The sequence below is a fragment of the Symsagittifera roscoffensis genome, chromosome 4 (genome assembly GCF_963678635.1).
Source record: "Symsagittifera roscoffensis chromosome 4, txSymRosc1.1, whole genome shotgun sequence".
NCBI lineage: Eukaryota > Metazoa > Xenacoelomorpha > Acoela > Convolutidae > Symsagittifera > Symsagittifera roscoffensis.
Window position 1 is genome coordinate 60,925,955 of NC_087065.1, and position 12,610 is coordinate 60,938,564.

The following is a 12,610-nucleotide window of genomic DNA, read 5'->3' on the forward strand; positions in this document are numbered from 1 at the left end:
GAAATATTGATTCAGAATATCCCATTTGGGAGGTTACTGTGCTGAGCATTGACATGAGAGTTGTTTTTGTAGTCACTCGGAGATTGGTCATACCTGAGAAGAGTCTCCCGAAAGACTCCCTCTGCTCACGACCTGCTGACCCAGACAGTGTCTAAGCACCATTACTGGCCTCCAATCGGCGAAGTGGTATCCAAGGACAAGAGAGGAAACATCTCAAGATCGAAGATTGAGGACCACTGACCAAGAATGAGTGATTAAAAGAACCGCCAACAATATAGAATCAATATATCATGCCAATAAAACTACTTAGAGCATTGCAATCAAAAATAAAATTTTTCATTTACATCATTAAATATTTTACCCTTGTGATAAGCAAGGGTATTTTAATTGGGTACTAGGCTTTTTTCCCAGTGAACATTTTTGTTCACAGAATGGCATTGTAGTACGAATGGTAAACTGGACCCGAACAGTAGGAATGTACCACTTCTGACATGCTCAAATTCTTAAAACTCAATTCAAACTACAATCATTTACGTTGTAATTGAGTACAGACTGTTTCAGGTTGTAATTAATTTTTCAAATAAAATTCTCAAATTTTTTTTGGGTTCGTGGTTTTCGTCTTAGTTTCTGTCGGTTCATTTTCATGTTTTTCAAAACGCACTTGGTTTTGTTTTGATGCATCGATTTTTTTAAAGCATGGATTTTGTTCCAATTTAAACAGTTTTTTTAACTATTTTAGTTAGTATCCCGCACTCAGTAAAAAGATGAAAAAATCAATTATATTATAATTATAATTGTATTTTCAGCAAAATTATAATTCATTATAAGCGCCAATTTTAGATGTTTAAATGATTCATAATCCATTATAATGATAACATTTTTGGTGAAATTTTAATAAATTATAATCAATTATAATTGATTATAATTTTTCCGAAGATCTCCTATAACCTCTTATAATCTATTATAATTAATCCCTTTTTCTATCAAAATATTTTTTCACAAGAAAAATCATTTATAATGGATTGTAATTTAGCTATTATGCATGAAAACACTGTAAACATCAATATGAAGTAAGGTAAGAATCAGTAAACCAGGGATGGATCTAGGATTTTTGCGAGGGGGTCTCCTAAACCCTATAAAGGTTTGACTAGATTGATTCGAAGCTCTCTCAAGGCATTAAAAAGACCCTGTTTTTGTCAAACTTTATGCGCCACATTCAAAATTGTGAATAAAAACTGGCCAAAAACGGCATTTTTAGGCACTTCTTGGAAAAATGTGACCAAAAAGTTGCTTTTTCCGGCGCGCACCCTCCTCAAAATTAATATATATTAGGCGCCGTTAGTAAATTTCAGGGTCAGTAAGCCAAAAATGGATATTTCAAAATAGTGGGGGACCTCAAAATAGTAGGGGGATCTGATAATAGTGGTGGGAAAATGGGGACCCCTCGACGCCCCCTTTCCTAATTCCACTGGTGGCTATAAGTACAAGTTTACAATTTCTCTTATTTCGGTAATCAACTGAAAAGCACAAAAAGCAAAACAAAACTAAAGCGAAATGAAGCCATGACGTTTGTTGAATAATAATGGATTATAATCCCTTATGAGGGATTAAAAGTCAAAAAAAATTTAAGGAAAAATTTTCATAAAACAATCGATTATAATCGATTGTAATCGATTATAATGGTTTTTATTGTTTGGAAAAATTGTAACAATATAATCCATTTTAATCGATTATAATCAATTTATTTTGAAATTTATGGAGACTGACAATAAAAATCCACTATAATCTTTTATTTTTTTTTTACTGAGTGCGAGATGATTTTGCGATTTTTTTTCTTTTTTGCTTGGATTTCATCAGTTCGTTATTTCGGCTTAGTCAACTTATCTTGCTTAAATTTGAGGGAATAATCAGATAGGATTATGTACTTCAGTATGGATAGGTCGTGAAAACTTTTCATGAAATTTCCTATGACATTAGATTTGTTTTCGACTCGACAGGTTTCGAACCATAATTTGTCGTCTTTGTTGGCACTTGGTGACTGGTTTCCAATTGTTTGTAAGGCTGTTTTTGAACTTCATCCGATACAACCATGAAATTTTTGTAGCTGTAGCTTGTATAATTTGTTGATTTTTTTTTCAAATACTTTTTTCAACTTAATTTTTCAGAATTTTATTGACTTCTGTCTTCTTTCCACTGACTATATTTTAGCGCAATGTGTAGTGTAAAGCGAAGTTTCTCAAGCTAGTTCAATACTGGATGTTTTAATCTGCCGCATCTTTTCAGCAAAATGAGTTTCAGTTTGAAACAAACAATTTTGAAACATTTGTGTGTTGTTTTTGGCGGTTTGTATATTTCTTTCTACGAATCGGCGGCTTTGTGTATCGCAAGAGGTGCAAAGCTCAATTTCGCTTCTGTGTAAAAAATGTTTCACATACCAATGGATGACAAAGTCAGTGCATTTGGCTGTGGTGATTCAAGATCCGCATAGAAACATCATGCCGACACGCAATTGATTTCATTCAATCTCTGTCTCATGGTTCACGGTCAAATCAGTAGATTTGAGAAAAACTTTAAAGCGTTTAGCAGTGAAGTAGAACTGAGTTTTCTAACCCAGTAGTTATCTTTGGTTTCAGAAATTTCGAAAAAATATGCTAATGGTTTGTAACGCTTGATCGTAATTTTTTTTGCCGAAACCAAAATGTCATGTACTCCAGTTGATTAGCCATTTTGCTTAATTGGCTTTGAATTGATTTACAACCAAAAATAGGAGTAGGAGAATTTCACGTTCGTTGTTAACATCCAGTTTTCAAACTTAACCGAAAAAAATTGAGGATAAAATATCTTTCAACATTGAGTCAATATCGTCAATACGGTTGACATAAAATTTGTTTTAAAACTTTATTTTCATCGCTCAAACATGAAAAGTACACCACACTTAAGTATTTGGTTACTTTTTGAAAGTTATAATCTTCATTATATTATTATCCCGGGATGACCAAAAATAATAGTCATACAATTTCCATATATGGAAAAAAGCTAGTCATACACTTTTCATGCAATTCCATACGTACAGAAAATTGCATGGAAGGTCTATGATTAATATTTTTTTCATATATGGAAATTGTATAACTAGCATTTTTCCATAAACCAAAAATGTTGATTTTTTACAATTTAATTTCTCAAAAATTTGTCGTTGTGTTCGTTAACGAACACAAATGACATAAACCTTGATTGCTCAAACGTAATCACCAACGGTTTGGCCTTCTCGCATTGAAAATGCATTGGAAACAGCCTGATATGTGTTACTTCTGTCTCAGACAAACAATATAACGAAAGTAATGAACTTTTAAATTTTGGCAATAATTTTCAAAGATGATTATTTCTAAATTTTGAATTTTTAAATTACCAAACATTGATCAAGGCATTCAAAAACATGTCATACAAAAAAACGAGGAGTTTTAAGCGTTTTTGAAAAAAGTTGTGGAAAGAAAAGGAAAAAAAATCCAATATTAGTATATCCAGGACTACGTTATACACACAAAAAATTAAATTTTGCATGCAAAATTTTTTTTTTCAAAAAATGTTTGTTTGAATACGAAAATCAATGCTGTCGTTTGGCTATATTTTAGCGCAATGTGTAGTGTAAAGCGAAGTTTCTCAAGCTAGTTCAATACTGGATGTTTTAATCTGCCGCATCTTTTCAGCAAAATGAGTTTCAGTTTGAAACAAACAATTTTGAAACATTTGTGTGTTGTTTTTGGCGGTTTGTATATTTCTTTCTACGAATCGGCGGCTTTGTGTATCGCAAGAGGTGCAAAGCTCAATTTCGCTTCTGTGTAAAAAATGTTTCACATACCAATGGATGACAAAGTCAGTGCATTTGGCTGTGGTGATTCAAGATCCGCATAGAAACATCATGCCGACACGCAATTGATTTCATTCAATCTCTGTCTCATGGTTCACGGTCAAATCAGTAGATTTGAGAAAAACTTTAAAGCGTTTAGCAGTGAAGTAGAACTGAGTTTTCTAACCCAGTAGTTATCTTTGGTTTCAGAAATTTCGAAAAAATATGCTAATGGTTTGTAACGCTTGATCGTAATTTTTTTTGCCGAAACCAAAATGTCATGTACTCCAGTTGATTAGCCATTTTGCTTAATTGGCTTTGAATTGATTTACAACCAAAAATAGGAGTAGGAGAATTTCACGTTCGTTGTTAACATCCAGTTTTCAAACTTAACCGAAAAAAATTGAGGATAAAATATCTTTCAACATTGAGTCAATATCGTCAATACGGTTGACATAAAATTTGTTTTAAAACTTTATTTTCATCGCTCAAACATGAAAAGTACACCACACTTAAGTATTTGGTTACTTTTTGAAAGTTATAATCTTCATTATATTATTATCCCGGGATGACCAAAAATAATAGTCATACAATTTCCATATATGGAAAAAAGCTAGTCATACACTTTTCATGCAATTCCATACGTACAGAAAATTGCATGGAAGGTCTATGATTAATATTTTTTTCATATATGGAAATTGTATAACTAGCATTTTTCCATAAACCAAAAATGTTGATTTTTTACAATTTAATTTCTCAAAAATTTGTGGTTGTGTTCGTTAACGAACACAAATGACATAAACCTTGATTGCTCAAACGTAGTCACCAACGGTTTGGCCTTCTCGCATTGAAAATGCATTGGAAACAGCCTGATATGTGTTACTTCTGTCTCAGACAAACAATATAACGAAAGTAATGAACTTTTAAATTTTGGCAATAATTTTCAAAGATGATTATTTCTAAATTTTGAATTTTTAAATTACCAAACATTGATCAAGGCATTCAAAAACATGTCATACAAAAAAACGAGGAGTTTTAAGCGTTTTTGAAAAAAGTTGTGGAAAGAAAAGGAAAAAAAATCCAATATTAGTATATCCAGGACTACGTTATACACACAAAAAATTAAATTTTGCATGCAAAATTTTTTTTTTCAAAAAATGTTTGTTTGAATACGAAAATCAATTTGCGGTTGAAAAAAAAAATCATAAAAAATTTTTGGGGGCAATTTCAAAAATTTTTGTCGTCGCCATCATAAAAATGCTAGTCATACAATTTCCATATATGGAAATTGTATGACTAGTGTTTTTTTTTCAGAAAACGAAAATAAAAAAAGTCAAAGTTTTTAGTCGTAGCAGCCCAAAAAACGCTTAAATGGTTTGCCAGCAGTTGAATTGATTGTTCAAAGCTTTTTTTTTCACAAAAAAATTAAAAAAAAATTCTAATCATACAATTTCCATATATGGAAATGAAATTGTATGGTTAGCATGTTTTTTTCATACCATTTTTTTCCTTTTTTTTATGAAGAGACACCAATTTCGATAGCAAAACAACTATAAAATACCTTTAAAAGTCGATTAAACTCATTTTGCAAAAATGCATGAAATTTGTATGACTAGCATTTTTCCATAGACTAAGTGTATGAAATTGTATGATTAGCATTTTCGGTCTATGGAGGTCAACCCGGGATGTCATAACTTTCGAGAGACATTATTGTGCACTAAGCCGAGTTTTGAATAAAGGTTTTTTTTTCGATCGAATGAGAGAGTGGCTTGTGCATCAGCTGTCGTTTGGCTTAGTTGAATCATTTTGCAACAAGAAGTATAAGGAGGAACTCAATCCAGGCTACCAAGTTAAACACATTTTGATATTACGATAACTCTCTATGAACCCAAGCTGGGAATGGACGCCGGAAGTGTCTCAAAATTCATTACGAGGCCAAACTGTGCACTGGATACGCGCATACTTTTGTGTCGGTATGTTCCTGGATTTCAGAGAAAAGTCTTTAAACATGTTAAAATTTTGTCGGAACGATCAAAGAAAAAGAAACAACAAAAGAAGATCGGAAAAACGTACTTAGAATCCGCTTACAGTTCACAAAATACAAAGTTTGTATAAAGAATCACGAAATCGAATAAAAAATAAACTTATGAAAAACTTACATTTTTATCAAATCGTTTTTGTTCAAAACTATTTCATGATGTTCATTAATCTAGTTAATTTAGTCTGACGCCTGAAATACTTGAAATCCGGACTCATCCATTTTTGTTCCCACCATTTCGTGCAGGAGCTTTGTCTTCGGATGAAGTTTTTTAAAAGCTTTTTCTTTGTCGACGCAAATTCAGGTACCACAAATAATGATCGGAATGGGTTGAATCATATATCACCTGCTTTTCAATGTAAGTTGCTCAAATGATATGCGTCTTCTGTTTCGCGTCTCTGATCGGTAATTCCCAGATGCACATAATGCTTGTCAAGCATTTCAAGCAATTTCCCGCCTGCATTTTCGCTGAACTCTTTGGCGTATTGCCAGGGCAAGTCCTCTTCGCTCGTGAAATAAAGCTCGATCACTTTAGATGTGCATTCGCCTCCGCTCCCATGAAGTGCGTGTCTGGCCACGACTTGGTACCAGTACCTCTTAAAATGACTGTACTTGACGATATCAGTTTCTTCATAAATCCACGAACAGACTTTGTAAATCCTTTTCTGATTGATTTCACAGAACCCGGGACTCAAATCGTTTTGAATGTTTTTCTTCTGTCCGTTTTTAAGGCATTCCACTTCGGAATTTTCAAGCCTTCCGATTTAGACACAATTCGATTCGTTATTTATGTCCGAAGCAGCCACTGAATGTATGACCCGTTCGTTCATTTCGCATACCCTCGAGTCGCAATAATTGAGTGAGATGCATTTCATTGACTGCAAGCACTTGATGAAACAGTCTTTTCTGATTTTGACTTGTGAGGTTAACAAGGGTTTGTAAAAGATGGCTGTTAAATACTCAATTGACTGTATTCTAGTTCGCATAAATAAGAGAGTGAACTAGAGGTCAACACATAACAGCTAGACAGCTTTTAGTTGATTGACAGGCAGGTACCAAACTCACACTTAATTAAAGTATGAGAAATAAAGAATAGCAACTAGGATGATTGACAACTAGGATGATTGACAACTGAACATATTGTAGCCCCTGACATTTCCGTATGGATGTAAAATTTAAATACAGTAATTTAAATTTAAATATAATAACTACACCTTCAACCTGCCGCCTCAACTATAATACAACAAACACTTGAGTTTTAACAAACTTGAGTTTTAGGCTCATGGCCATCCCTCTCCCTGGGTTAACGAGTTTTTGAATAAATGTAGAATAAGATTCATTTTCCTTCTCCCCCTGGATGTTTTCCTGTTTGTTCCGCCCCCTGGATAGTTTCGATCATAACCCCTCCCATTTTGTCTACTGGCTTTCTCCTTCTAGTACTCCTTCTGGTTCCCGAGCTTTCACTTTGACTGCCTGATTCCAAGTCTTCTTCTTGACTGCTATTTACAATGTACTCTCGCGCCACTAACGCTGGACGTTCCTGGCTTTCCTTCACTTGTTTTCTTTGGCCCCCTTTTCCTCGCTTAGCTCTTGTCACTCTGGGTTTGGCTTTAGCTCCCGTTCCTCCTTCCACTACCGTCGTACTGCCGCTTGGGCCTTGTCCCGCCGCAATTGCTTCGCGTCTCGCTAGCATTTCTACCGGTAGTCTTACCGGAATGTTTAATGGCTGATAGTCATCAGTATCCGAACTGTCGGACTCGAAGGTGGCTACTGGTACCGTCTGCGTGGTCTTAGCTCTTTTTGATTTCGGGCTCACGACTGCCCCTTTCTTTGCGCTCGCTAGCATATCCTTGAGCGTAGCCGGCTTCCGTTTCTTGGGAAGATCAGGTTTCGGTTTTGATGCCACTGCACTTTTCCTACGAACGGATCCGTTTTTAAGTTTTAAAGTATGTTCGGATTCAGAGATTACATTGGATTTTAGTAATTTATACCGATTTAGGGTCTTGCTGGTAGTACGCTGGTATAAATTGAAACAGCACGAAATTTTACGGCTTCAAGTAAGCTTTTGTAAACCTGCCGGCTCGCTTTACTTTCTCGAAAATACACGAAAAAAAAATCCTAAATTAGTTTTTCTTGACTCTGAAAATTGTGTCGTTTGATTCAAGGTTGAAAAGTCTTTAATATGATATATAATGAACTCACTTCGATGCTTATTTGTTATGGCTGGTTTTGCGTGGAATACAAAAAAAACATTGTTCTCCTTTTTTCGATTGATCGAAACAAAAAAGCTAAAACATACCCGAAGAATTTCAATGGTCGAAACAATTATCTCGGCCTAGTAATATGTCAAATAAAAATTCATTTCTACATCTGATTATGAAGACTTCACTCGATAGACAGCTAACTAGCCTTTTTGGTGTTCTTCCAAAAGGGGATTTTTAAAATTCTTACGATGATTGTAAGTTGTGTGAGTTCTGTAACTTTTTTACGATGAGTTCTGTTATTTTGTTATTGAGTAATGTTTTTTATATCTGGAAATTTGTGGTTCTGCAATGTTATTATTGAGTTCTGTAAATAATAATCGAATTTGTTCGCCTCTTGAAAACGAATTTAATTATTTATCATAGTTTTTTTTTTACTAAAATGAATTATAACTAATTGTCTAAACTTTTATATACACACTTTTTGCGCCGAGATTCAGACCTTATCGTTTGCTATTTTTTGACCAATCCCGCCATTCTTGGACCAAATATGCTTCAGCATTCAAGAATGCTTGAGTTTTTGAACAATATATTTTGTTTCAAGTCGGGAAAAGTTTTGGAAAGAACTGATTGCAATATATATTGAGATTGAAAGTACATCTTAAAGAAAATTCCTTTTCACCGAAATCGAGTTTAATTGATGAATTTTTTGTTATTTTAGATGTATCCCAGATCCCAGTCAAAGATTTGATACAATTATCAATTGGCGCAGAAATGACTTCCTTAGCACAGTTAATTTTGAGAATAATGCCCTGATCAGGCTGTGACTTCTTACGACGTTCCCGCTCTATCGTATCAGAAACTTGAAAATCATTTTCTACAAAATTACAAACCAAACCAAGTTGCTACACGCAGTCGACAACTAAGTCACCAATACCTAATTCGAATTACTCTTCAAAACAAACCACAAAGACGCACCATCTTGTGTGAGAATAGGCATCGAACGCTGTGATTTTCTTTTAAGAACGCACTGAAATGCTGGCCCAAGTTGCACTTTGGTTAGGGGCCATTGCCGCGAGTGAGTTGATACGACTCAAGTATTCCGAAAGTTCTCGAGAGAGCGAAGTGTCTCAAAGCAGACCTTCGACGCCCAAAGAGTCGGAAGCCTCGGAACCTCTGCTCGGAAAAATCGACCCCCAGAAACATAAAAGGCACCGGCATCATCATCACAAAATTGTGAAATCTCGTAGCTGATAAACACGGTTTCTAAAATCGATAAATCGGTTGCGGCTTTTCAGAATTTCGACAGACAATTTCTTACTCGTCTGCGTTTCTGACGTGATTTTATTTTATTTGCAGTGATGTTATATTCTTTTGTCACGGTTTTGAGAAGTTTTTGCTTATTATAAAAATTGTAAAAATGTTTCTATTGAATATGATGCATGATTAAATCAAAAAAGTATTTCGCCATTTTGTTTTTAGCAACAGTTTTCCCTTGACAAGCGAGAGGTTTCCATTGTCTGCTAAACTGGTTAGCAAAAATTGATGTTCTAAAAAGAATGAATCAGCGAGCAAAAAATTAAATCCCAAGAATTTAACCGGACTTCAGAAGTAATTGGCTCAAGTTGCAATCGCAAGTAAAATTCTTGAGATTTTGGTTCAAATTCAAAAAAGTACAAAAATTGAACTCGTGGGTTTTAAAGACAACTAGAAACAACTAAAAGGGCTTGAACTGGAACTTGTGAAGTCTTAACTGTTTCAACTCAGCCACCTGACGGTTTTTGATTTTTTTTCATTTTTCTCATAATTTGCTAATTGTCTGTTTTTATACTCCTAACGCATGCCATAATGGATAACAAAGTGATTTTTTGTTATATAGCATGATATTTATACGAGAAATATAATTAAGCCATTAATGAGTGCTGTCTCGAGTACGCCGTAAAATTCGGTTAATTAGTGATTGTGGTTCTTATTACCGCTGTCATGCTCTGCATCGAGCAATTTGCTTTAAAGTTTTCCGTTTTTGAACATAATTTTTTAAGTTTCGGTCAAATTATTTGAAAAAAAAATCTTTTCAGATTTAAAAAAAGGAAAAATGTGGAAAAAAACTTCTCTCAGCCTGAACTGCCTTAAAGTGCAACATCGAAGCTATTAAAAGATATTTTTCAGTCTGTGCTTGTTAAGTCGGCCCTGTCAAGCCCGCGAATAATCAGTTTTAAAAACCTATTGTTCTTTTAAATACTATGCTAGTTTAGTTCTGAAAATCAAAACAGAATACTGCCGATTAAAGTCTTTCACACTGGAAACAATCTGGAAAATAAGAAAAAATCTATTACCTGCCTCAAGGGCGGATCTAGGATTTTCTCGAGGGGGGCGGATTTTCAAAAAATTTTCGAAAATTTTGTCGACCTTTCTTTTTAGGTCGACTAATATGATTTTTCGAGCTCTCCTATCTCCCAAAGCACTGTTTTGTGTCTATTTTGGCCAAATTTTCTGGCCGCAGGCAAAATGTTGAAAAAAAAACACGCCAAAAAAGGCGTTCGTTTTTAGACATTTTTTGGAAAATTTTAACCAAAGAATTGCGTTTTTTCGGCGCGCGTTGCCCCTTAAAATTAGTATATATTGGCGCCGAAGGCGCGTTTAAAAATTTTTTTAAGGTCCGACCCCAAGAATGGATATTGGAAAATAGTAGACAGGGGGGACCCTTTGGGTCGGGAGGGGGTCGAATCCCCGAGGGAGGGGGGCGTCCCGCCTAAATCCGCCCCTGACCTGCCTATATCGCACCATTCAACCAAGTCATCCGTTAACTGAAAATCGACGAAAAAACAAATTCATCTTCATTCAGCTCATTTTCAGCACATCTAGAAAAAAGCCTTTTTCTATGAAATCTATCATTATGAAACGACATACAAGGTCGTACGCTTTTTTCGTACAACTCTTTTACACTTTCGTTAAATATTTTGGATTGGAAAAGAACCGATAAAAACTTGACACAAACGCCGTGGAAACAATTCCTTAAATTAAGACTCATAATTACTTTCCTTCATTTTGCTTAGAAGATGAGAAGATAGCCTTTGAAAAAATAGCTTGGGATACTAATACCTTTTTTTTACAAATATGATTACTTTATATTATTGTATTTCAAAAGCTTAGCTTATTTCTAATGTTTTCATAAAATACCACACTGCATCTTAGATTTTGGCTTTTTCGTGAATAAACGTGCTGTTTTTTGTGAAATAAATCTTGGCGTGGCGAGTAAATTGACAAGTGGTGAATATTCCACAGAAATTTATTTTCCTGGCATAAACACCACGCATTTAGCCAAAATCACAGCTTAAACCGATAAAAACGATTATTTGTTTTTTTTTGCTTTGTTCTGTCGGGAGCAAAATCAACAAGACTGCTCGTATCAGGGTGAAGCCCTGAATGTTCTGACTGCTTTTAGGGTCTATGGAGCAGTGATAAAATTAATAAACTTGAACGTAATAAAATATAAAGTACAAAACGATTGTTTTTGCTCCTAGTAACAAATAAATTATGGCAAATAAGCTTCCTTCAACCAATTTGGAACGATTTTTAAGACGGATTGAATCTCCGCTTACGCGTTAGAGCAAATTACATCGCGTGTTAATTGTCCCAAATTGGCCGAAATGGCAATCCTTATACTCCTATAAATTTCCGCAAAATAATCACAGGGTGAAATATTTTCTCAAATTTAAGCTGAAGACATTAATACCTTAGAATGATTTTAAAAATTTTCGTCAAAAACGACTAGTCAAAAACTCGAAAAATGTCTGATGAAAATTAACCACCCAAGCACAATTTTTCCGCTATTTTTGTTACGAAAGTCAGAACAACAAGTTTGTTCATCTCATGATAAAATTTTTTAGTGTTCCAATTGACGTAAAGGCATTTGCGCTTTTTTAAAAAATATATCGACAGCTTAAAAAAAATTCGAACGTTTGCAAACTTTTTGTTTTTATCCCACGCAATCTCAATTAGTATTTTGATATGGTTATCCTTTAGTAGCAATTTATTTTTGTTCCGACTTTCGATACGAAAGTAACGGAATATTTGTGCTCGGGGTGGGTTTTTTTTTTCTTCAGACAAATTTCGACTTTTTAACTAGCCATTTTTGACAAAATTTTTTTATATCAGTCGAAAGGTATTGTTGTCCTGAGCTCAAATTTGAAAAGATATTTCACCTGTGATCAGTTTTCGTAAAGTTACGGGGGTTTAAAGATTGCAATTTTGGCCAATTTGGGACAATTAACGCGCGATATTTCGCGCTATTAACGCGTAAGCGGAGAGTTAATCCGTCTTAGAAATCGTTCCAAATTGGTTAAAAGCAGCTTATTTGCCATAATTGGTTTGTTACAAGGAGCGAAATCTATCCTTTTGTACTTTATATGGCGTGTGGGGGGATGATTTTCATAAAAAGTTTCAATTTTTAGAAAAAAAAGTTTCTTTTTTTATATTTCATTGAATTTTTTTTATGTTATAACTGCTCCATAAACCTTAAAAGGC

At 34.4% G+C, this 12,610-nt stretch overlaps 2 protein-coding genes across 3 annotated transcripts in view; one reads left to right on the forward strand and one right to left on the reverse strand.

Moving 5' to 3' along the window:
• LOC134845310 (polyamine-transporting ATPase 13A2-like) overlaps positions 1-392 on the forward strand; it is a 42,562-nt gene extending 42,170 nt beyond the window's left edge. For both annotated transcript variants that reach the window (XM_063862283.1, XM_063862284.1), the window contains one exon: positions 73-392. In XM_063862283.1, the coding sequence (XP_063718353.1) occupies positions 73-240 (168 nt within the window). In that variant the 3' untranslated portion in view covers positions 241-392. The remainder of the gene's footprint in view (positions 1-72) is intronic.
• Positions 393-7,218: 6,826 nt separating this feature from the next.
• The window catches only part of LOC134844972 (mucin-19-like), a 47,327-nt gene continuing 41,935 nt past the window's right edge, over positions 7,219-12,610 (reverse strand). The window contains exon 11 of the mRNA XM_063861798.1: positions 7,219-7,798. Within this exon, the coding sequence (XP_063717868.1) occupies positions 7,219-7,798 (580 nt within the window). The remainder of the gene's footprint in view (positions 7,799-12,610) is intronic.